Here is a 24,337-nt window from a genome sequence, read left to right on the forward strand (position 1 = left end):
GCGCTGTGAATTTTGGGCCTGCTCTGAAATATGTGATAGTTGGCTTCTAAACGAGTTGGAAAATAGGGTTTGGTTTCAGTGTGTATCAGTTTGGTGTCAGAATGATACATTATTGACTGATGGACGCTGACTTGACGGCTGACATTTGTCAGTTCGCAATAAGTTTAAACAGTGATGAACCATCACCAACATGACTGAAATCAACACTAAAGGGTTGGCAAATGGAATCACCGTAGTCTCTAGGCCGTGCCGAGTTCAAGGAGGGGCCTCGCTCTGTCTGACCGCAGCGACCTGTCATAGGGGCTGTTTAGAAGGGTTAAAAATGTCACATCTTTCCAAAATGTCATATGTGTGATTAGGCAACACTCATGAACTGTAAATCAGTCAATTCTCCCAACAGATGTCCATGAAAAAACATACACAGACAGCTAGGATGGAGTGACACAGTGTGGGGCTTAAAGACACATAGGGCCTGAAATGGCAGAACAGTTGAAACTGGAGTAGCAGCACAGCCAGGTGGACTGGGGACAGCAAGGAGTCATCATGCCAGGTAGTCCTGAGGCATTGTCCTAGGGATCAGGTCCTCAGAGAGAGAGAAAGAGAGAGCATACTTAAATTCACACAGGACACCGGATAAGACAGGAGAAATACTCCAGATATAACAAACTGACCCTAGCCCCCGACACATAAACTACTGCAGCATAAATACTGGAGGCTGAGACAGGAGGGGTCAGGAGACACTGTGGCCCCATCCGATGATACCCCCGGACAGGGACAAAAAGGAAGGATATAACCCCACCCTCTTTGCCAAAGCACAGCCCCCACACCACTAGAGGGATATCTTCAACCACCAACTTACCATCCTGAGACAAGGCCGAGTATAGCCCACAAAGATCTCTTATACAGGTCACATCTTTCCAAACTTTCATATGTGTGATTAGGCAACCCTCATGAACTGTAAATCACTCATTTCTCCCATCAGATTTCCAAGAAAAACGCACACACACAGCAAGGTTGGAGTAAGACGGTGTGGGGCTTAATTAAAGACACACAGAGCCTGCAATAGATACCGGCATTCACACCATCAAGGAACCGTCCGACCTAGAGCTCTGAAAATGTAGAAACCTGTTCTAGAGCTTAGTTTAAAAGTGTGAGGGCGAAAAACAGCCTTGTACATTTGCAATAACTTCATTTCATTTTGACCATTGTGGAAATGACAACATTTAGTAAAGTCCCAGAGTCACAAGACTAGGTGCATTGAAACCGGCTCGGCCCATAGAGATGGACCTTAAAGTTTCGGTCTAATAGCCCATTCAGGGACCCCGTAGCAACGCCTGGAAAAAGTGTATTTTCAGCACTAATTAAGGTTGCTGCTCGGGCTCCGAATTACCTATCGAGCTGAAACTCAGGATTCAGGGTCGCCTCAGCTAGGCCTACACATAATGCAGAACTGGACCTGCAGCTGGAAAGTAACTACGTGTTTTAAATTTTATTATGGTTTAAACAGAAGGCACTGTGAATTTTGGGCCTTGGTGTCTGTATGAATCAGGATGGGGTCAGAATAATATCTTATTGACTGATGGATGCTGACTTGATGGCTGACTTTTGTCCATTTACAATAAGTTTAAACAGTGATGAACCATCACCAAATTGACATCCTGAAATCAACACCAACGAACGATGGAGAGGAACCACTATCACTACCCGGCCATCAACGGAACAGTCAATTGGGTATTTCTGCCGTATATTAGAGCATGTCAAATTCATGATGGTAAATGCCTATTGTAAGGCATTGCAAATAGACATCTGTGTGCCTGGTTACCTGAACGGGTTACCAGTTGCACATATTTTAAATGGTTTTTGCAAGGGGTCTGTGGTCGGGTAGGGAGCACCCACACCCGAGCCCAACCAATAGAGGGCGCCCCTGCTCATTTTGGACTTTTAAAAAAAATAGATATTTTTTTAAGGACCGTCAGACTTCTCTCTCATTGCACCAAATTCTTACTTCCTATGACTTTCTATGATCAAACATGACAAATAGACCTTCTAGGTTGATTCAGGGCTTAACATGGCGATATACAGTTGAAGTCAGAAGTTTTCAAACACCTTTGCCAAATACATTTAAACTTTTAATTCTGGTAACAATTCCCTGCAAAGGTCAGTTGGGATCACCACTTTATTTTAAGAATGTGAAATGTCAGAATTATAGTAGAGTGATTTATTTCAGATTTTATTTCTTTCATGACATTCCCAGTGGGTCAGAAGTTTACATACACTCAAATGATAGCATTGCCTTTAAATTGTTTAACTTGGGTCAAACGTTTTGGGTAGCTTCCCACAATAAGTTGGGGGTATTTTGGCCCATTCCTCCTGACAGAGCTGCTGTAACTGAGTCAGGTTTGTAGGCCTCCTTGCTCGCACACGCTTTTTCAGATCTGCCAACAAATGTTCTATAGAATTGAGGTCAGGGCTTTGTGTTGGCCACTCCAATACCTTGACTTTGTTGTCCTTAAGCCATTTTGCCACAACTTTGGTAGTATGCTTGGGGTCATTGTCCATTTGGAAGATCCATTTGCGACCAAGCTAAAACTTCCTGACTGATGTCTTGAGATGTTGCTTCAATATATCCACATTTTTGTCCTACCTCATGATGCCATCTATTTTGTGAAGTGCACCAGTCACTCCTGCAGCAAAGCACCCCCACAACATGATGCTGCCACCCCCGTGCTTCACGGTTGGGATGGTGTTCCCAAGGATGAACCAGACATGTAGAGGTCTACAATTGTTTTTATGAGGTATTGACTGATTTCTTTTGATTTCCCCATGGTGTCAAGCAAAGAGGCAGTGAGTTTGAAGGTAGGCCTTGAAATACATCCACAGGTACACCTCCAAATGACTCAAATTATGTCAATTAGCCTATTGGAAGCTTCTAAAGCCATGACATCATTTTCTGGAATTCTCCAAGCTGCATAAAGGCACAGTCAACTTAGTGTATGTATACTTCTGACCCACTGGAATTGTGATACAGTGAATTATAGGTGAAATAATCTGTCCGTAAACAATTGTTGGAAAAGTTACTTGTGTTATGCACATAGTAGATGTCCTAACCAACTTGCAAAAACTACAGTTTGTTGACAAGACATTTGTGGAGTTGTTCAAAAACGAGTTTTAAGGACTCCATCCTAAGTGTATGTAAACTTCCGACTTCAACTGTGCATCATCTGGTCAGTATAAATGCCATTTGAACATATCTTATGCCATTTGGACATGGTTTCCTGACTTTTGGGTTTGGAAGCCGACTTCCAATGGACATAACATCCTGATTTGGTACTTTCAATACCTATGTATGGCATTTGGGTTCGGAAGCCGACTTCCTATGATCATATTTTGCAAATGGACAAACTCAATAAAATAAGACAAATCTATGTTCATATGGTTATTATGTATGTATAATTGACAACAAAAAAATGATTTTCAAAATTTGACCCTTGGGTCTTCACTTTGTGACCATTTGCCATATGAAAATCAATGGTTGAGCGCGCTCACCATCTTTGGGATTTTTGGGGTATGACACTTGGCATAAGGTATGAATTGTGTATATTTGCGATTGTGTATATTGCTATTGCTATTGGGCAATAAAATGCCATTTATTGTTTTCCATTTCATGGGGGTCTTCCCTTACCACACAGTGTAATGATGTCATAGTAATAAAATATGCAACATTGTAAATATATAACATAATAAAAATACTAAATCAAGAACAACTTCCTAATATTAAGTTGCAGCCTTAATTCGTCAGGGCATGGACTCAACAAGGTGTCGAAAGCGTTCCATTGATACACACGGGAAACAAAACAGATTTTATTGTGTACAGAATATGAATAAATTATAAGTGTGTGTGGTGCAGTAGTTAGCCCAGTGTTCAGCTGTTGGAAGAGTCTTGTGGCTTGGGGGTAGAGGCTGGCTTTGAGACTGGTGGTCTGAGACTTGATGCTGACCCTCAGTGCAGCGGATCTCTCTCCCGCATTCACAATAGTAGTCCCTTTTCAGGATATTTATTTTTTAATTTAACTAGGCAAGTCAGTTAAGAACAAATTCTTATTTACAATGACGTTAACGGGTGATCCGTGGCATCCCGTGCAGGGTTCTTCTGAATGGCCTCTATACACAAAGAAAGAACATGGAGTTACATTTGAATCCCACATGGTTTTAAAAAGTTGAAGAATTTACTTAAAAATACACAAATTTGTAACACATTTAATATCAAAAAGTAATGTGTAGAATATAATACTGGGGATAGCCAATGCCCTAATGGTAAAGACAACAGATTATCTAGCTAGATGCCTAAAGGGGCATTTTCTCCTCTGACTGTAGCTAGCTAGCTAATCATCTAGTGTAATGTTAGAAAGCTAGTTAGCCTTATAACATTACAGTAACTCATCAAACTCATCAAGTAACTAATCAAGCAACTAGACACAAGCAGATAGAAAACTAGCTAGTCAACTTAACCAAATGTACCATAATTTAGCTAGCAATGGTCAAGTTCATGTTTCGAGCTAGCTAGCTGGCTAACCTTAGTAAGCTAGTCAAGTAATGTTATTTAGGATAGCTAGCTTGCGTTACACAAGTAAAACTACTCACAAATGAAGGAAAGTTACTACGTTACTTACAAAGAGCAAACAAACTTTGCATTCAAATCTGGTGCATGAACAGATGAGAACCAAAAAACGAGAAAAAAAATGTAATGTGTTGGTAAAAAATAAAAAGTTAGCTAACCTATCTAGCTAACAAGGTTAATTGCCTGCCAGAAATAATCTGCCTGGCTATATGCAAGATTCTAAATTCAGTTTAGCGAATCATCTCCTGCCACTACTGTGTTATTGTTTGGTAGTTCCAAGATCCAAAGATCCAAAAGCTTGTGGAATTTTTCTTTCCCAAATGGTAGCTAACTACAGGATACAACCTAGCCAGGATCAAAGAGGTTTGAAAACTCGATGGAGGATGGTTTCCACAGCCATTAAAAAATAAACTGGATATAATATCGTACGGGTTAGGTTTAAAATCACATTTTAAGAGGAAAAAATATACAAATAGGCAAGGTCTATGACTGTGATGGCTGTGGAGGATGGTAGCTACGAAGAACTTCCTGTTGAGGATTTAGGGTTGCCGCCACATACTGGCTGTTGTGATGAACACTTTCCTTTGCGATTTAGGGAGAGTCATTTCCAAAAAGGAACCTGTTGTAATTGCCTTAAGTAAACAGTACCAATCCAAAATGTGGACACACCTACTCATTCCAGGAATTTTCTTTATTTTGACTATTTCCTACAATGTAGAATAATTGTGAAGACATCAATACTATGAAATAACACACATGGAATCATGTAGGAACCAAAAAAGTGTTAAACAAATGAAAATGCATTTTATACTTGAGATTCTTCAAAGTAGCCATCATTTGCCTTGATGGCAGCTTTGCACACTCTTGGCATTCTCTCAACCTGCTTCATGAGGTAGACACTTTGAACACATTTCAATTAACATGTGTGCTTTGTTAAATGTTAATTTGTAGAATTTCTTTCATAGTTTTGATATAAGAATTTAAATAATTAGCTTTTTTTATTTTACTGGACTATCTGATGGTCATGGTGCTTTCAAGACAACTGGGAACTCAAAACAACTAAATAAGGTTAGATGACGATATCAGTAACCGTCAGATTGGAAAGTCGGAGCTCTAGAAAGATACCAGAGTTTCCGAGTTGGAATTCCTGCATCTGCCTCATGCACGAATTCATGTTGTTCCTATGACGAGAGAAAGTTAAGTATTCCTTAACATTCAAATAGACACAACGAGCTGCTAATAATAATACAAACTCATTAATTGCAACTACTCCATGAGCAGAAGTACAGTGGCTTGCGAAACTATTCATCCCCCTTGGCATGTATCCTATTTGGTGGCCTTACAACCTGAAAATAAAATAGATTTGGGGGGGGGGTTAAATTATTTGATTTACACAACATGCCTACCACTTTGAAGATGCAAAATATTTACTATTGAGAAACAAACAAGAAATAAGACAAAAAAATATAACTTGAGCTTGCGTAACTATTCACCCCTCAAAGTCAATACTTTGTCGAGCCACCTTTTTCAGCAAATACAGCTGCAAGTATCTGTCACACCCTGACCATAGTTTGCTTTGTATGTTTCTATGTTTTGGTTGGTCAGGGTGTGATCTGAGTGGGCATTCTATGTTGGATGTCTTGTTTGTCTATGTCTATGTCTGGCCTGATATGGTTCTCAATCAGAGGCAGGTGTTAGTCATTGTCTCTGATTGGGAACCATAATTAGGTAGCCTGGGTTTCACTGTGTGTTTGTGGGTGATTGATCCTGTCTCTGTGTTTGCACCAGATAGGACTGTTTAGGTTTTCGCCCCCTTTATTGTTTTGTTAGTTATTTCATGTCTAGTTCCTTTATTAAAGAACATGAATAACCACCACGCTGCATTTTGGTCCGCTTCTCCTTCACCAGAGGAAAACCCTTACAGTATCTTTTGGTATGTCTCTATAAGCTTGGCACATCTAGCCACTGGGATTGTTGCCCATTCTTCAAGGCAAAACTGCTCCAGCTTCTTCAATTTGGATGGGCTCTACTGGTGTACAGCAATCTTCAAGTCATACCACAGATTCTCAATTGGATTGAGTTCTGGGCTTTGACTAGGCCATTCCAAGACATTTAAATGTTTCCCTTTAAACCCCTCAAGTGTTGATTTAGCAGTATACTTAGGTTTCCTCCAAGAATTTCCCTATATTTAGCGCCATCCATCATTCCTTCAATTCTGACCAGTTTCCCAGTCCCTGCTGATGAAAACATGGGATGGTGTTCTCGGGGTGATGAGAGGTGGTGGGTTTGTGCCAGGCCAAAAAGCTTTAGTCTCATCTGACCAGAGTACCTTCTTCCATATGTTTGGGGAGTCTCCCACATACCTATTTGCAAATACCAAATGTGTTTGCTTATTTTTTACTTTTAAGCCATGCCTTTTTTTCCAGCTCTGTGGAGTGTATGGCTTAAATTGGTCCTATGGACAATCTCCACTGTGGAGCTTTACAGCTCCTTCAGGGTTATCTTTTGTCTCTTTGTTGCGTCTTTGATAAATGCCCTCCTTTCCTGGTCTGTGAGTTTTGGTGGGTGGCCTTCTCTTGGCAGGTTTGTTGTGGTACCATATTCTTTCCATTTTATAATAATGGATTTAATGGTGCTCCGTGTAATTATAAACCAACCCTGTTCTGTACTTCTCCACAACTTCTTCCCTAACCTGTTTGGAGAGCTCCTTGGTCTCCATGGTGCCGCTTGCTTGTGGTGTTGCAGACTCTGGGGCCTTTCAGAACAGATGTACCGGAAGGTGGACTTTATACTCCCTCTATTTCTGAAACTATCCGCCGCCATTGTCGCAACCCCTATTACCAGCCTGTTCAACCTCTCTTTCATATCGTCTGAGATCCCCAAGGATTGGAAAGCTGCCGCAGTCATCCCCCACTTCAAAGGGGGAGACACCCTGGACCCAAACTGTTACAGACCTATATCCATCCTGCCCTGCCTATCTAAGATCTTTGAAAGCCAAGTCAACAAACAGGTCACTGACCATCTCGAATCCCACCGTACCTTCTCCGCTGTGCAATCTGGTTTCCGAGCCGGTCACGGGTGCACCTCAGCCACACTCAAGGTACTAAACGATATCATAACCGCCATCGATAAAAGACAGTAGTGTGCAGCCGTCTTCATCGAACTTGCCAAGGCTTTCGACTCTGTCAATCAACATATACTTATCGGCAGACTCAGTAGCCTCGGTTTTTCGGATGACTGCCTTGCCTGGTTCACCAATTACTTTGCAGACAGAGTTCAGTGTGTCAAATCGGAGGGCATGCTGTCCGGTCCTCTGGCAGTCTCTATGGGGGTGCCACAGGGTTCAATTCTCGGGCAGACTCTTTTCTCTGTATATATATATGATGTCGCTCTTGACGAGGGTGATTCTTTCATCCACCTCTATTCAGATGACACCATTCTGTATATATCTGGCCCTTCTTTGGACACTGTTAATTGACAAACCTCCAAAAGAGATTCAATGCCATACAACACTCCTTCCGTGGCCTCCAACTGCTCTTGAATGCTGGTATAATGAAATGCATGCTCTTGAGTCGATTGCTGCCCGCACCCGCCAGCCCGACTAGCATCACTACTCTGGACAGCTCTGACTTAGAACATGTGAACAATTATAAATACCTAGGTGTCTGACTAGACTGTAAATTCTCCTTCCAGACTCACATTAAGGATCTCCAATCCAAAGTTAAATCTAGAATCGGCTACCTATTTCGCAAAAAAAATCCTCCTTCACCCAAACATACCCTTGTAAAACTGACTAACCTACCGATCCTTGACTTAGGCGATGTCATTTACAAAATAGCCTCCAGCACTCTACTCAGCAAATTTGATGCATTCTATCACAGTGCCATCCATTTAGTCACCAAAGCCCCATATACTACCCACCACTGTGACCTGTACACTCTCGTTGGCTGGCCCTCGTTTCATACTCGTCGCCAAACCCACTGACTCCAGGTCATCTTCAAGACCCTGCGAGGTGAAGTCCCCCTTATCTCAGCTTGCTGGTCACCATAGCAGCACCCACCTGTAGCACACGCTCCCGCAGATATATCTCTCTGGTCACCCCCAAAACCAGTTCTTCCTTTGGCCGCCACTCCTTCCAGTTCTCTGCTGCCAATGACTCGAACAAACTACAAAAATCTCTGAAACTTGAAACGCTTATCTCCCTCACTAGCTTCAAGCAGCTCACAAATTACTGCACCTGTACATAGCCCATCTATAATTTAGCCCATACAACTACCTCTTCCCCAACTGTATTCACTTATTTATTTTGTTCCTTTGCACCCCATTATTTCTATCTCTAGTTTGCAAATTCTTCCACTACAAATCTACCATTCCAGTGTTTTACCTGCTATATTGTATTTACTTCGCCACTGCGACCTGTATGAGCTCGTTGGCTCTTCCTCGCTACATATTCGTCGCCAAACTCATTGGCTCCAGGTCATCTATAAGTCTTTGCTAGATTAAGCTCCACCATACCTCAGCTCAGGTCACCAAAGCAAAAATCCCTGAAGTTGGTGACTTATATCTCCCTCACTAACTTTAAGCGTCAGCTGTCAGAGCAGCTTACCAATAGCTGCAGCTGGACACAGCCCATCCAACTAATTACCTACCTCATCCCCATATTTCTTTTCATTTTTTTCTGCTCTTTTGCACACCAGTATTTCTACATATACATATCACTCCAGTGTAAATTGATATATTGTAATTACTTTGCCACTATTGGCCTATTTATTTCCTTACCTCCTTACTTCATTTGCACATACTGTATACAGATTTTTCAATTGTGTTATTGACTGTACATTTGTTTATCCCATGTGTAACTCTGTGTTGTTGTTTTTGTCACACTGCTTTGCTTTATCTTGGCCAGGTCGCAGTTGTAAATTAGAACTTTTCTTAACTTCTTGCGACTCCAAACCCGTATCCAGGAGCGTAATCATAGCCTCAAGCTCATTACCATAATGCAACGTTTCCTATTCATGGAAATCGCAAATGAAATTAAATAAATATATTGAAACACAAGCTTAGCCTTTTGTTAACAACACTGTCATCTCAGATTGTCAAAATATGCTTTTCAACCAAGCTACACAAGCATTTGTGTAAGAGTATCGATAGCCTAGCATATCATTAAGCCTAGCATTCAGCAGGCAACATTTTCACAAAAACAAGAAAAGCATTCAAATAAAATCATTTACCTTTGAAGAACTTCGGATGTTTTCAATGAAGAGACTCTCAGTTAGATAGCAAATGTTCATTTTTTCCAAAAATATTATTTGTGTAGGAGAAATAGCTCCGTTTTGTTCATCACGTTTGGTAAAGAAAACGAAAATGCAGTCACTACAACGCCAAACTTTTTTCCAAATTACCTCCATAATATCGACAGAAACATGGCAAACGTTGTTTAGAATCAATCCTCAAGGTGTTTTCACATATCTATTCGATGATAAATCATTCGTGGCAGTTGGTTTCTCATCAATAGCAAACGGAAAAATACTGCAGCTGGAGATTACGCAATAATTGCGACGGAGGAAACCAAGCGACCACCTGGTAGATCTCTTGGTAGGTCTCTTATGGTCAATCTTCCAATGATATGCCTACAAATACGTCACAGTGCTGCAAACACCTTGGGGAAAACGTAAACTGACTCCTAGCTCCTCCACAGCCATATATGGTGTCATTGCCATGAGGTGGTTTCAGGAAATGCGGCACTTCCTGAATGGATTTTTATCTGTTTTTTTTCTGTAACATCAGTTCTGTGGCACTCACAGAAAATATCTTTGCAGTTTTGGAAACGTCAGAGTGTTTTCTTTCCAAAGCTGTCAATTATATGCATAGTCGAGCATCTTTTCGTGACATAATATCTTGTTTAAAACGGGAACGTTTTTCATCCAAAAATTAAAATAGCGCCAATAAGTTTTAACTGGCCTACCTGATTCAATAAAGGTGAAATAAATAAAATAAACATACATGGGGTAAACCGATGTATTAGGCTGTTTGAGAGAAGGTTTAAATCTGTTCTACAGTCAATCAATAAAGCTACAATACTCATATTCTTATGCTGAAAAGCCTTGTTAGTGCACAGGTCAAATTATCTTTAGGGATTTTCGGGATTAAGACAAAAGTTAATATTTCACTTAAACCTTAGTTTTTGTATTAATATAATAATAGATGGTCAATGCAAACTCAACTCCATGCTTTTGACATGTTTATGTCTTGATTGACCTGCAAAGATCAAGTGTTAGATGGCTTAGTAAGATACAATATGGCTCAGTTTGTTCACGACAGCTGCCACTTGCTTATTAAGACAACCAACTTTTCAGTCATCACAAACTATTATAAAGGTCAGATACTGTAGTTGGCTAAGAATAACGTTACGCAAATAGCTCATCTTCATGGTAGCTTTGCAACAATTGTGTTAAGCCAGTTGTCACAACATCACCTCATTTGACTGATTATGACATGTTATTGTGTGATCACATATTATTTGACTAAGATAAATCATAATGACGCCTGCTACGTAAACTCAGCAGCGTTTTGTGCACCTTATGCTCATAGGGATCAAGTCAAATGTTTAGAAAAATATCCCCAGGCAAGTAAATTACGTTTCTCCTTTGAACGTAGTGTTAAAAGGTTGAAATGGCCTTGTATGGGAAAGTGGTGTTCATTAGCTAAATCAATGAAGAGTAGCCTTGCACAAAGGGGATTAACAAGATAGTTACCCTTGTACTAAGGAGGTTTGAGGCGCTCTTTTGTTTCTGATTCATAATGTGAGCAACAGATTTAACCTATTCTCCTATGCTGCATCTCAAATGGCACCCTATTCCTTACTAGAACCTTCTGGGCCCTGGACAAAAGTAGTGCACTAAGCATTTCCCTGTGGGCCCTGGTCAAAAGTAGTGCACTAGTGAATATGGTGTCATTTGGACATACCCTTAGAGGCGGAGCGTAATTTGTTAATGTGCATGGCTGTTTTGCTGTGTGATGTGACAGATGGAAAGGATCTCCACTTTGAATGTCTGGGTAACTTTCCTTGGTAACGTTTCCTTCAGCAAGGTGATTCAGGTGGTTAAAAATATTAATGTTTACAGTAAGGTCTTCTTCTGTATTCGTGACCAAAGGTTTGAAAGACTGATTGGGAGAGAATGTCTGCATTCTAGTTCCTCACAAATGTATATTTCTTCATTTTTTTTCAAATGATCAGAGGTTTGGCTTCTGGTAAACAATCCTTTTTCACTACCATTTTCAATCTGTCAAGTACGTAGATTAATAACACGGGCTGGGATATTGAACATTCTAGTAAAACCTTCACCTCACTGAAACAGCTAACATGCAAAACAATAATAAAAATATCTAAGTTACACTTAGAATGAAAATAGTTTCTAAAGAACTTGGTTAAAAGTCCAAGTTCTTTAGAAACTATTTTCATTCTAAGTGTAGCTTAGCTACATTTATTATTGTTTTTTATCTGACTAGATGTGTGCAGAGACCTGTTCATGTTTTTCAATGTCTAAGTGCTTAACAACTCCATTTTACCTCGGCCTTCTCCGAAAAAACACATCTTTGCCAAACAAAATAGATTATAGTACTATAATGCACCCCTTTCGGTAGAAACGCTTCTCTTTGTTGGCATTGGCAGTTGCAGAAATGTAGAATTATCTTGTTATCTTCGATGGTGTAATCGAACCATTATACGTAGCGTCGTCAAAGCAGATATGATTACGTATTCAGGCGCGCATTAAGATATAAGAATAAATGAGGGCTCCAAATGAGGATAAATGGGTAATACAATCTCTGTCCCCGGTAATTTGGTAAGTCATCAATTCTCACCCAGTTTGCTCATGCAGTGGGTGGGAAAATCTTGTGTCATATCCAAATACATACATATTCTGTTGAGTTATGTCTCTGGCCCAATTGGCAACGCGCACAAGCACTAAATGAGTCAGAGTGTGAACAAATGTGTTTTTGCATTAGTTAATGTGTGGGGTATACTATTGAGTATGAAATAAGGGAGGAAAGAGCCAAATGTGCAGTCGTTGTGATCTTTGTGTCTGCTAGAGACTCGTTGATAAGATAAAGTCTATCTGTGAGTGCAGAGACAATTCTTTATCTGTATTCGTGTCTTGCATACATTTGTCTGCTAGAGAGTAACAGACACTATTCAGTAGTAAGGACCTTAAAAGAGCGAAGAAGGCCTCTTAGTATTTTCTGTTAGAGAGTCATGTATAGAAGATAAGAGTCTCTCTCTCTGTATGTGTGTGTGTGTGTGTGTGTGTGTGTGTGTGTGTGTGTGTGTGTGTGTGTGTGTGTGTGTGTGTGTGTGTGTGTGTGTGTGTGTGTGTGTGTGTGTGTGTGTGTGTCTCAGCCAAGTTATTAAACTCCTCACTGTTTTAACATCAGCTTCAGTGGACACTCAAGTTCACTGTACAGATCACTGGCTCTCATTGTGAAAACGACCCGTTAAATTCCAGCAACACCACACACCAACTGAAAACTCGTCGGGCATGCTGGCATTTATTGAACAGAATCAAAATTTAACCAGAATTAGCCCTATATGGCAGCCTTGAATTTTAACCTTTAAAAACTGTTCACATCACATAGTTTGTGTTCACTGTTTATTCTCCCACTTGGCCAGCAAAGAAATCAATGTTTTTGCCAAACTACACATTTCAACAATCGAAAACATTACTATTACTGTCACTAAGTGGCTGGGGAGCAATTGTTCCTAATGTTCTTTAAAATTAGGTTATTTTTCATCTGTGCAGCCAAGCAATATAAAGCAGCCCTAATGCAGTGCTGCTCAAATATCACCTCATTTAACTTCTTTGGGATGGTGGGCGGTATTTTGATGTCCGGATGAAAAGCATGCCCAAAGTAAACTGCCTGCTACTCAGGCCCAGAAGCTAGGATATGCATATAATTGGTAGATCTGGATAGGAAACACTCTTAAAATAATGTGTGTGGGTATAACAGAACTGAAATGTCAGGCGAAACCCATAGGACAAACCATCCCCCCCAAAGAATTCATCCTACCACTGATTTCAATGGCTGGCATTTTTATAATAGGGTGAAATCGTGCCCGATTGCAGTTCCTAGGGCTTCCACTAGGTGTCAACAGTCTTTAGAAATACTGTCAGGCAGGCTTTTGAAAAAATGAGCCAGAATTTGTAGTTTTTCTAGGTGGCTCCCATTTTGGCTGTAGTGTTTCCAAGAGCGTGAATGAGAGCGCGTTCTTTGGTATTTTTCTCCAGCAAAGACAATAACGATTCTCCGTCTTAAATTTGATAATTTATTTGCGTATTAGGGTACCTAAGTTTTGATTATAAACATTGATTGACTTGTTTGGGATTCCTTTTGTATGCATTTTGAATGAGGGAAACTGAGTGGATTGACTGAAGCGCACCAGCTAAACTGAGTTTTTATGGATATGAAGAAGGAGTTTATCGAACAAAATTATCATTTTTAATGTAATCAGGTTAACCCTAACCTGGAGTGCCAACAGAAGAAGATCTTCAAAGGTAAGGCATATATTATATCGCTATTTCTGACTTTCGTGTCGCAACTCCATGGTTGAAAATGATTTGCTGAGCCCTGTCCTCAGATAATCACATGGTTTGCTTTCGCCGTAAAGCTTTTTTAAAATCTGACACGGCAGCTGGATTAACAACAAGTTAAGCTTTATTTTGATGTATTGCAATTATGATTTCATGAAAGGTTAATATTTATAATAATTTAATTTGAAGTTTGAAGTTGTCGAATTGTTGAATTGGGATGCTAGTGTCCCACAGATCCGCAAGAAGTTTTAAGGGTCAGATTTATCGTTCAGAAAGTCTCACAGAAATTCATTCCTAGGCCACTGACTGAGTTCCACATGAAAGAACGATGGCGCCGGAAGAAATGGGTCGATCACAAATATCCTACCAATGGGACATAAAAAACTGTAATATCTTATGTTGCACCGAATTGTGGCTGAATGACGACATGGAAAAACATTCAGAACAGCACACTCCGTTAAGACGAGAGGGGACAGTCTGTGTATATTTGTAAACAACAGCCGATGCATGAAATCAAGGAAGTCTCTAGATTTTGCTTGCAAGAGGTAGAGTATCTCATGATAAGATAGTGTGTCTATTTGCCAATAGACTTTTCATCAATTTTTTTCATGGCTTTTTATTTCCCACCACAGGCAGATGCTGGCGCTAAGACCGCACTCAGTCGGCTGTATAAGGAAATAAGCAAACAGGAAACCACTCACCCAGAGGCAGCGCTCCTAGTGGCCATGAATTTTAACCTCCACTGACTCCCCATCCCGCATGCGGGAGCGTAATCATCGCCTGACACTAATTAGCATAACGCAACGGACATAAATATCCCTAGAAAATATTAATATTCATGAAAATCACAAATGAAATATATTGAGACACAGCATAGCCGTTTGTTAACCACCCTGTCATCTCAGATTTTCAAAATATGCTTTACAGCAAAAGCTAGACAAGCATTTGTGTAAGTTGATCGATAGCCTAGCATGGTCACGGAAATCAGAAAAGCAATCAAATTAAATCGTTTACCTTTGATGAGCTTTGGATGTTTTCACTGACGAGACTCCCAGTTAGATAGCAAATGTTCCTTTTTTCCAAAAATATTATTTTTGTAGGCGAAATAGCTCCTTTTTTTCTTCACGTTTGGCTGAGAAATCGCCCAGAAATTACAGTCACGAAAACTGCGAAAAATATTCCAAATTAGCTCCATAATATCGACAGAAACATGGCAAACGTTGTTTGTAATCAATCCTCAAGGTGTTTTTCAAATATCTATTCGATAATATATCCATCGGGACAATTCGTTTTTCAGTTGGACCGATTGGAGTAATGGCTACCTCTGTATTTTACGCGAGAATATCTCTGGGGGAATCAGGTGACCACTTGCGCAATGTAGCCGCCTACGGCTATTCTTCAACATAAATGCGTAAAACTACGTCACAATGCTGTAGACACCTTGGGGATATGTAGAAAGCGTAATCCGGTTCATAGCACATTCACAGCTCAATAGGGACTCATTGGTACACAGCGCTTTCAAAATATGGGGCACTTCCGGATTGGATTTTTCTCAGGCTTTCGCCTGCAACATCAGTTCTGTTATACTCACAGACAATATCTTTACAGTTTTGGAAAAGTTAGAGTGTTTTCTATCCTAAGCTGTCAATTATATGCATATTCTAGCATCTTGTCCTGACAAAATATCCCATTTAAAATGGGAACGTTTTTTTTCCAAAAATGAAAATACTCCCCCTAGAGGTTTTAATGCAGGGAAACTTAAATCAGTTTTACCCAATTTCTATCAGCATGTTAAATGCGCCAACAGAGGGAAAAAATTAAGATCTCCCTCTCCCTCCATTTGGCAAATGTGAACATAATCCTAACCTCCTGATCGGTCTATAAAAAAGTGGTCATATGAAGCAGATGCTATACTGCAGGACAGTTTTGCTAGCACCGATTGGAATATTTTCCTGGATTCTTCTGGCATTGAGGAGTACACCACTGGCTTTATCAATAAGTGCATTGAGGACGTCGTCCCCACAGAGACTGCACGTACATATCTCAACCGGAAGCCATGGATTACAGGACACATTTGCACTGAGCTAAAGGGTGGAGCTGCCTCTTTCAAGGTGCGGTACTCTAACCCGGAAGCTTAGATTAAATCCTGTTATGGGCAGTTAATATCTTTGCAGTTTTGGAAACGTCAGAGTGTTTTCTTTCCAAAGCTGTCAATTATATGCATAGTCGAGCATCTTTTCGTGACAAAATATCTTGTTTAAAACGGGAACTTTTTTTATCCAAAAATTAAAAGAGCGCCACCTATATCGAAGAAGTTAAATGACTACAGATCCGTAGACATGAAGTGCTTTGAAAGGCTGTTAATGGCTCACATTAACACCATTATCCCAGAAACACTAGATCCACTCCAATTTTCATACCGCTCAAGCAGATCCACAGATGATAGTCGTTCAACACGATAGTGCCCTCAAAGCTCATCACTAAGCTAAGGATCCTGGGATTAAACACATCCCTCTGCAACTGGATCCTGGACTACATGACGGGCCGTCCCCAGGTGGTGAGGGTAGCAACACACCTGCCACGCTGATCCTCAATGCTGGAACCCCTCAGGGGTGTGTGCTCAGTCCCCTCCTGTTCACCCACGACTGCATGGCCAGGCACGACTCCAACACCATCATTAAGTTTGCAGACGACACAACAGTGGTAGACCTATAAACCGACAATGACGAGACAGCCTATAGGGAGGTCATAGACCTGGCCGGGTGGTGCCAGAATAACAACGTAATCAAGACAATCGTGGACTACAGGAAAAGGAGGATCGAGCACGCCCCCATTCTCATTGACGGGGCTGTAGTGGAGCAGGTGGAGAGCTTCAAGTTCTTTGGTGTCCACATCACCAACAAACAAGAATGGTCCAAACACACCAAGACAGTCGTGAAGAGGGCATGACAAAATGTATTCCCCCTCAGGAGACTGAAAATATTTGGCATGGGTCCTCAGATCCTCAAAAGGTTCTACAGCTGCAACATTGAGGTTATCCTGACTGGTTGCATCACTGCCTGGTACGGCAACGGCCTCCGACCGCAAGGCACTACAGAGGGTAGTGCGTATGGCCCAGTACATCACTGGGGCTAAGCTGCCTGCCATCAAGGACCTCTACACCAGGTGGTGTCAGTGGAAGGCCCTAGAAACTGTCAAAGACCCTAGCCAACTCAGTCAGAGTCTGTTTTCTCTACTACCTCATGGCAAGCGGTACCGGAGCGCCAAGTCTAGGACCAAAAGGCTTCTCAACAGATTTTAACACCAAGCCATAAGACTCCTGAACAGGTAATCCAATGCCTACCTGGACTATTTGCATTTACCATCTGTATATTGCCTCGCTACTCTTATTTTCACTGTCATTTTACAAAAAAACAATCTTGACTTATTGTTACTTATTGTTTACCTAATACCTATTTTTTACTTAAAATAAGCATTTCACTAAGTTTTACACGCGTCAAATACATTTTGATTTGATTTGACATGGTCGCTCTCTATATGGAAGTCCTAATATTTTGTTTAGGAGAAAATAAATGCCAGTAATGCCACCCAGTAATTTAGAGGAAGGTGTTTATGCAGAAGTAGGCCTAATGCATGACATTGACTCTCCTTAAAGGGATTATGGCAATGAGACACAATGAAGTCCTTTATCTACTTCCCCAGAGTCAAATTCACTTGTGGATACCATTTTATGTCTCAGTAGCAAGGTTTCGATCCAATTGGCGAAAGATTGTCAATATTCTGAAATACACAAAAATTAAATATGCACATTTTCACACCAGTGGTGTATTTCCACCAACGTGTTGCAGAAAAAAAGTGAGTGATGACAAGATTTACTTTTTTGATTAAGTTCAATGTGTTTCCATTGCATTTTCAACTCTACCGACAGTTTTGTCAGAAAAACGGTTGAGTTAAATAGCAAATGTGCATACTCTTGTCTTGGCATGTGTGCTCTACCCTACAGCTTGCAGATACAGTGCGGTTAGGCTGTGAAGAGATTATTATGGAGTGATATTATTTGTTTTTGTCAAACGGCAGTCAAGCATCGATCATCATGGCACCAGAATAAGACCCTCGATATTTATTGGAAAGAAAGGAACCCCTAAGATCACCGTGCACCTTCACCACCCTGTGAAGAGTTTTGCAACTTATTTCATCTGTAGCCTTATAAACTGTATATTTTCCTGAGTTGTACAGTAGTGGGAGGACCACACACCATATCATCTTGTGACTCCAAGTTTACATTGATATGATGAGTGTTGTATCAATATTTGCGAATAAAAGCGCCATTTCCACCGCTATTTCTCGAATAATTAACTTTACAGACACAAAAAGATTCCACCATGACAAACGAACAAATGATCTGTCGGCATTAATAAAATTGTACTGAAACTTCCTGTTTCCATCACAGCTGTCGTGATTTTTTTTTATACAGTATGACTTTACTCACGTAAAAACTGTGGTTTGTGACCAGTATGAAGGAAGTAAAGAAGTAGTTTCACCATCATCCAATGGTAACTCGAGTTAGCTCAGTGAGTGGTTCAGATCCGAGCGTAAAGCGTAAAATGAAACCTTAGACCAGGCACTGCCAGTGCCATCAAAAAAAAGCAATATTGGCCATGTAACACAGTTAAGTGTCCTTAAAAAAATGCCTGTAGCAAATAACAAAAAACTATTTGTTGTGTTTGGATGTGTAGCATAGAAAAAAATGCATAGCCTATTGTTTTATTGGTTTTTACCTTCCTAAAACAATAATTGTCCACCTCATGGTTCAGCTGAGACTTGAGTGCTAAATGCATCAGGAGTTTGCATGCAAATAGGCCTCAGTGTACACTTTATAATATTAGCGAGACCGAGAGAAAGATCTGCCGGGGCCATGTTCCCCACACCAACATGCATTTATCTTTTCTTTGTCAGATAGGCTACTACTGCACAGAAGGAGGCTAATTCTTACATTTTCTATCAGAGTATTTTTTATAAAGATAATAATTATATTGTAAGTCTGGTAGGCCTTAAATATTCTCCCTCACCTCAAGTTCACCTGTAGGAGTGCTAGCGCATACTGCCTTCATAGGCCTTCAGTAACTAAGCCTAATAATAGCCATACCACAACATCACACAAGTTTCTTAACTTTATTACTGTAATATCAAAAGTAAGCCAGACATTGTTTATAGGGAAAATGCAAAAATATTCTTATATTGCATCATAAAATTAAGTTTAGCATCTCACCCTCTTTATTTTAATGGTTTGAGTGCATGTCGCCCTATAGTAGACCTAACGGTAATTATATTATATTGCGGCAAACACAACATTACAGTTGGAACCTAATTTGGCCAAAGAATATGCCTAAACAGAATGAAAAAATAAATTATTATACAGTACCAGTCAAAAGTTTGCACACATACTCATTCAAGTGTATAATAATTGTGTAGACATCAACATTATGAAATAACACATATGGAATCATATAGTAACCAAAAAAGTGTTAATCAAATATATTTTAGATTCTTCAAATTAGCCACCCTTTACCGTGATGACAGCGTTGCATACTCTTGGCATTCTCTCAACCAGCTTTATGAGGTATTCACCTGGAATGCATTTAAAGGTGTGACTTGTTAAAAGTTAATTTGTGGAATATGTTTCCTGAATGTGTTTGTGACACTAGGTGTGGGTATACAGAAGATAGTCCTATTTGGTAAAAGACCAAGTCCATATTATGGCTAAAACAGCTCAAAAAAGCAGAGAAATGATAGTCCATCATTACTTTAAGACATGAAGATCAGTCAATCCGGAGAATTTCAAGTGCATGCGCAAAAACCTTCAAGCACTATGATGAAACTGGCTCACAGGAAAGGAAGACCAAGAGTTACCTTTGCAGCAGAGGATACATTCATTAGATTTGACTGCATCTCAGATTGCAGCCCAAATAAATGCTTTACAGAGTTCAAGTAACAGACACATCTCAACATCAACTGTTCAGAGGAGACTGTGTGAATCAGTTCATTAGAGTTGACTGCACCTTAGATTACATTCCAGGACTACCTGGCCTACTCCTTGCCACCTGTTCACCTGTTCACTACACCCAGTCCACCTATTCATGCTGCTGCTCCAGTTTCAACTGTTCTGCCTGCGGATATGGAACCCTGACCTGCTCACCGGACTTGCTACCTTGTCCCGGACCTGCTGTTTTTGACTCTCTCTCTACCGCACCTGCTGTCCCTAACTCTGAATTATCGGCTATGAAAAGCCAACTGACATTTGTGACCCGATTCAGGAAACTAGGCGTATGTCGTAAGTCACGACTTCACAAGAGAGCCGTTTGAACATGAAAAATATTTTTTATCAAAATACGTTTTTTGGCAGAAATGCCTTCTCGGACATGTGAACTTTCATGTGCCTTAATATCAAACTTGTATGCCATCTGTAAATATGAATAGAATTGTTAAATTAAGGGCCTAGTTGTTTTAGCCACAGAAAAAGTGAGAACCTTACCACTAGCCATGATTGGCTGAGATAATGAGTGGGCTGGACATGCCAAGGGAAGAGTTTGGATTGGTCTGGCATATAGCACACAGCTGTCTATTGGAGCTGATCAGTATGTTTAGGTAATCGTGTCGAATGTTGTTTTTTTAAATGTATTGCTTATTATAACTGAATAAACCTAATGTCAAGTTAAAGTGTACTGTTAGCTAGCTAATGTTAGCTGACTGGCTCGCTAGTATCTGGAGGACCGAGTTTTGAAATCAGTGGAGTTTGAGTATGACAGTTAAAGAGATGGAGAAAACACCAGTCTGGACTACATCCTCAAACTAAGGGCAACCATGCATGGCATCAGACAGGAGACGCATCCAACCATGATGTATACTGGTAAGACAGTCTAGCTAGCTACATTTTCAGATAATACACATTTCTATTACACAGAAAGTGGTTTCATTTCAAGTGTACTGTTAGCAAGCTAATGTTATAGCTGGCTGGGTTGCTAGCTAACATTGTGTATGATCTTATTCTTCGTATCTCACACATTTGCTTGACTAGTTATAGGCAAAGAACCTGGTTGGTTAGTTACCTGCAGATTCATGCAGGGTAGTAACGTCATGGGATGTGATTATGGTCCATTGTTTAGCTAGCAAGCTACATGTCTTAACAAAAGACTCCACTCTAATTTTGACAAAGTATTTTCATTTCAAGATTTATTTTATTTTTATTTCACCTTTATTTAACCAGGTAGGCTAGTTGAGGACAAGTTCTCATTTGCAACTGCGACCTGGCCAAGATAAAGTGAAGCAATTCGACACATACAGCAACACAGAGTTACACATGGAATAAACAAAATAGTCAATAATACAGTAGAACAAAAGAAAACAAAAAGTCTACATACAGTGAGTGCAATTGAGGTAAGTTAGGGAAATAAATAGGCCATGGTGGCGAAGTAATTACAATATAGCAATTAAACATGAATCTGCAGGTAGAGATACTAGGGTGCAAAGGAGCAAAATAAATAAACAAATACCAGTATAGGGATGAGGTAGGTAGATAGATGGGCTGTTTACAGATGGGCTATGTACAGGTGCAGTGATCTGTAAGCTTCTCTGAGAGCTGGTGCTTAAAGCTAGTGAGGGAGATGTGAGTCTCCAGCTTCAGAGATTTTTGCAATTCGCTCAACACCTGTTGAATATGTCCGGTGTCAGTAGACGTCAGCAACAAACCGTAATTCAATTGTTGCCAGCAGCACAGTTCTACTAACGTGAGTAAAATGGTCAGGCTGAGTGGGGTGCTCTCTCATTATGTGTCTGGAAGTAGCTTGCCAATGTTAGCCAGTTCGCCAGTTAGCTTGCGTGCTTGACTGTCATTGTGAGGTCAGAGCTTTCGACACAACCCTACTTATTGGGCAGAACATCCAGTGTGAACGCGAAACACTCTGAATTTACAAAGGGACAATCTGACAGCACAGTTGCAGATAACATAACAGCCTAACCAGCTCTGCTAAGGCGAGTAATGTTCAGTGAGCTGTTCTCTTTCTCTCTTAGATTTCTGTAAGTAGCTGGAAAGTTAGTACAGAACGGTCAGATCAATCCTTAAAGAGATGGGTGGGGCTAAGGCTTAAGAGGGTGTGAACAATGCTGAATGGGTGTAGACAAAGAGGGCTCTCCAATAATAGTACCAAAACATTGAAAGACAGTTCTCAAAAGTGAGTTGATCAACTTGATCATCTTTCAAAGCAGAATTACTTTTCCATTGTTTCCTCAAATGCAGTGTATGATGTACCATTTTGTAGCTCTGAGTCTACTGAGTCTCATTAAAATGTTGCTACATAAGACCGAATCCAGTTGCTGAGCTGTTGCACCTTCTACAACCACTGTGATTATTATTATTTGACCCTGCTGGTCATCTATGAACTTTTGAACATCTTGGCCAATGACGTCACAGCCGGAAGAGTACTGGCCACCCCTCAGAGCCTGGTTCCTCTCTAGGTTTCTTCCTAGGTTCCTGCCTTTCTAGGGAGCCACTGTGCTTCTACATCTGCATTGCATGCTGTTTGGGGTTTTAGGCTGGATTTCTGTATAGCACTTTGTACATCGGCTGATGTAAAAAGGGCTTTAGAAATACATTTGATTTATGAATTGATCAGTCATCCATGGTTGAATTGCTGCAAATAGACCACTACTAAAGGACACCAATAAGAAGGAGAGACCTGCTTGGGCCGAGGAACATGAACAATGGACTGGTGGAAATCTGAAATGTTTGGTTCCAACTGCTGTGTCTTTCCGAGACACAAAGTAAGTGAACAGATGATCTTTGTTCCTACTGTGACGCATGATGGACATGGTGTGGTGGTGTGGTGGTGCTTTGCTGGTGACACTGTCTGTGATTTACTTAGAATTCAAGGCACACTTAACCAGCATGGTTACCACAGCATTCTGCAGCGATACACCATCCCATCTGGTTCGTGCTTAGTAGGACTATAATTTGTTTTTCAACAAGACAATTATCCCAAACACACACTCCAGGCTGTGTAAGGTCTATTTGACCAAGAAGGAGAGTGATGGTGCTGCATCAGATGACCTGTCATCCACAATCAAATCACCCGACCTCAACCAAATTGAGATGGTTTGGGATGAGTTGGACAGCAGAGTGAAGGAAAAGGAGCCAAATAGTGCTCAGCACCTTCAAGACTATTGGAAAAGCATTCCTCGTGAAGCTGGTTGAGAGAATGCCAAGAGTGTGCAAAGCTGTCATCAAGGCAAAGGGTGGTTACTTTTAAGAATCTAAAATATGAAATGTGTTTTGATTTGTTTAACACTATTTTAGTTACTAAATGATTACATATGGGTTGCTTCATAGTTGTGATGTCTTCACTATTATTCTACAAATAAATAAACAGCCTTGAGTCCAAACTTTTGACTGGTACTGTATGTGATTTACATCTTCAACAAAAGAGTCCAGAGAAAACATTTTGAACGATCTCTTATAAATAACTTTACGCCCTGCTTTTGTTTTTTTGGCTTTTTTTTGGCTGTTTATTGCCACAATGTTAAGGTCACCAATAAGAATGGGAACTGATATTGTTTTGGAGCAAGCCCTGCAAGCGGTGAAGATATGATCAATACAAGTGGATGTAACAGATCCAATACTATTGGTTTACACTCTAGTTGGTTGAGTGATACCCTAGGTCATGTTACAGGCATGAGTCACAGTTAGACGCTTCCTCTTGAGAGGACAACTAAATGAAAACCAGTCAACGTTCAGAAAATGTTTTTCTCTGTTTGCATCATTAGACCTTATCTAACCTCATACAAATTATCCAGATGCTTTCTATAGCAGCACCCTAAAAGAATAGGCTTCAGATGAGGCAGATGAACCTGCAACCACAGCACTTCTACTTCATGCCACTAGCTTTTCTCTGAGTTTTACAGGAATCTGGCTCTCCCCCGTAGACATTCCTGATTTTTCTATAGATGTTATTTCCTTGAATTCCTACTGCTGTACCATCAAAGTGCTGTCTAAGTGAGTCTCATAAATGGTTAATATATTCAAATGATCTAAAATTAGCAAATTATAAATCTAATGAACTTGTTTTCTGAAGCTACATTC

General features: G+C 40.3%; 1 protein-coding gene across 1 annotated transcript in view; it reads left to right on the plus strand.

Annotated features, from left to right (window-relative positions):
* LOC135506266 (ALK tyrosine kinase receptor-like) overlaps positions 1-24,337 on the plus strand; it is a 769,161-nt gene that overhangs the window by 317,615 nt on the left and 427,209 nt on the right. Inside the window, 1 exon segment of the mRNA XM_064925805.1 lies at positions 16,273-16,296. Within this exon segment, the coding sequence (XP_064781877.1) occupies positions 16,273-16,296 (24 nt within the window).

Source organism: Oncorhynchus masou, chromosome 2 (assembly GCF_036934945.1).
Source record: "Oncorhynchus masou masou isolate Uvic2021 chromosome 2, UVic_Omas_1.1, whole genome shotgun sequence".
Taxonomy (NCBI): domain Eukaryota; kingdom Metazoa; phylum Chordata; class Actinopteri; order Salmoniformes; family Salmonidae; genus Oncorhynchus; species Oncorhynchus masou.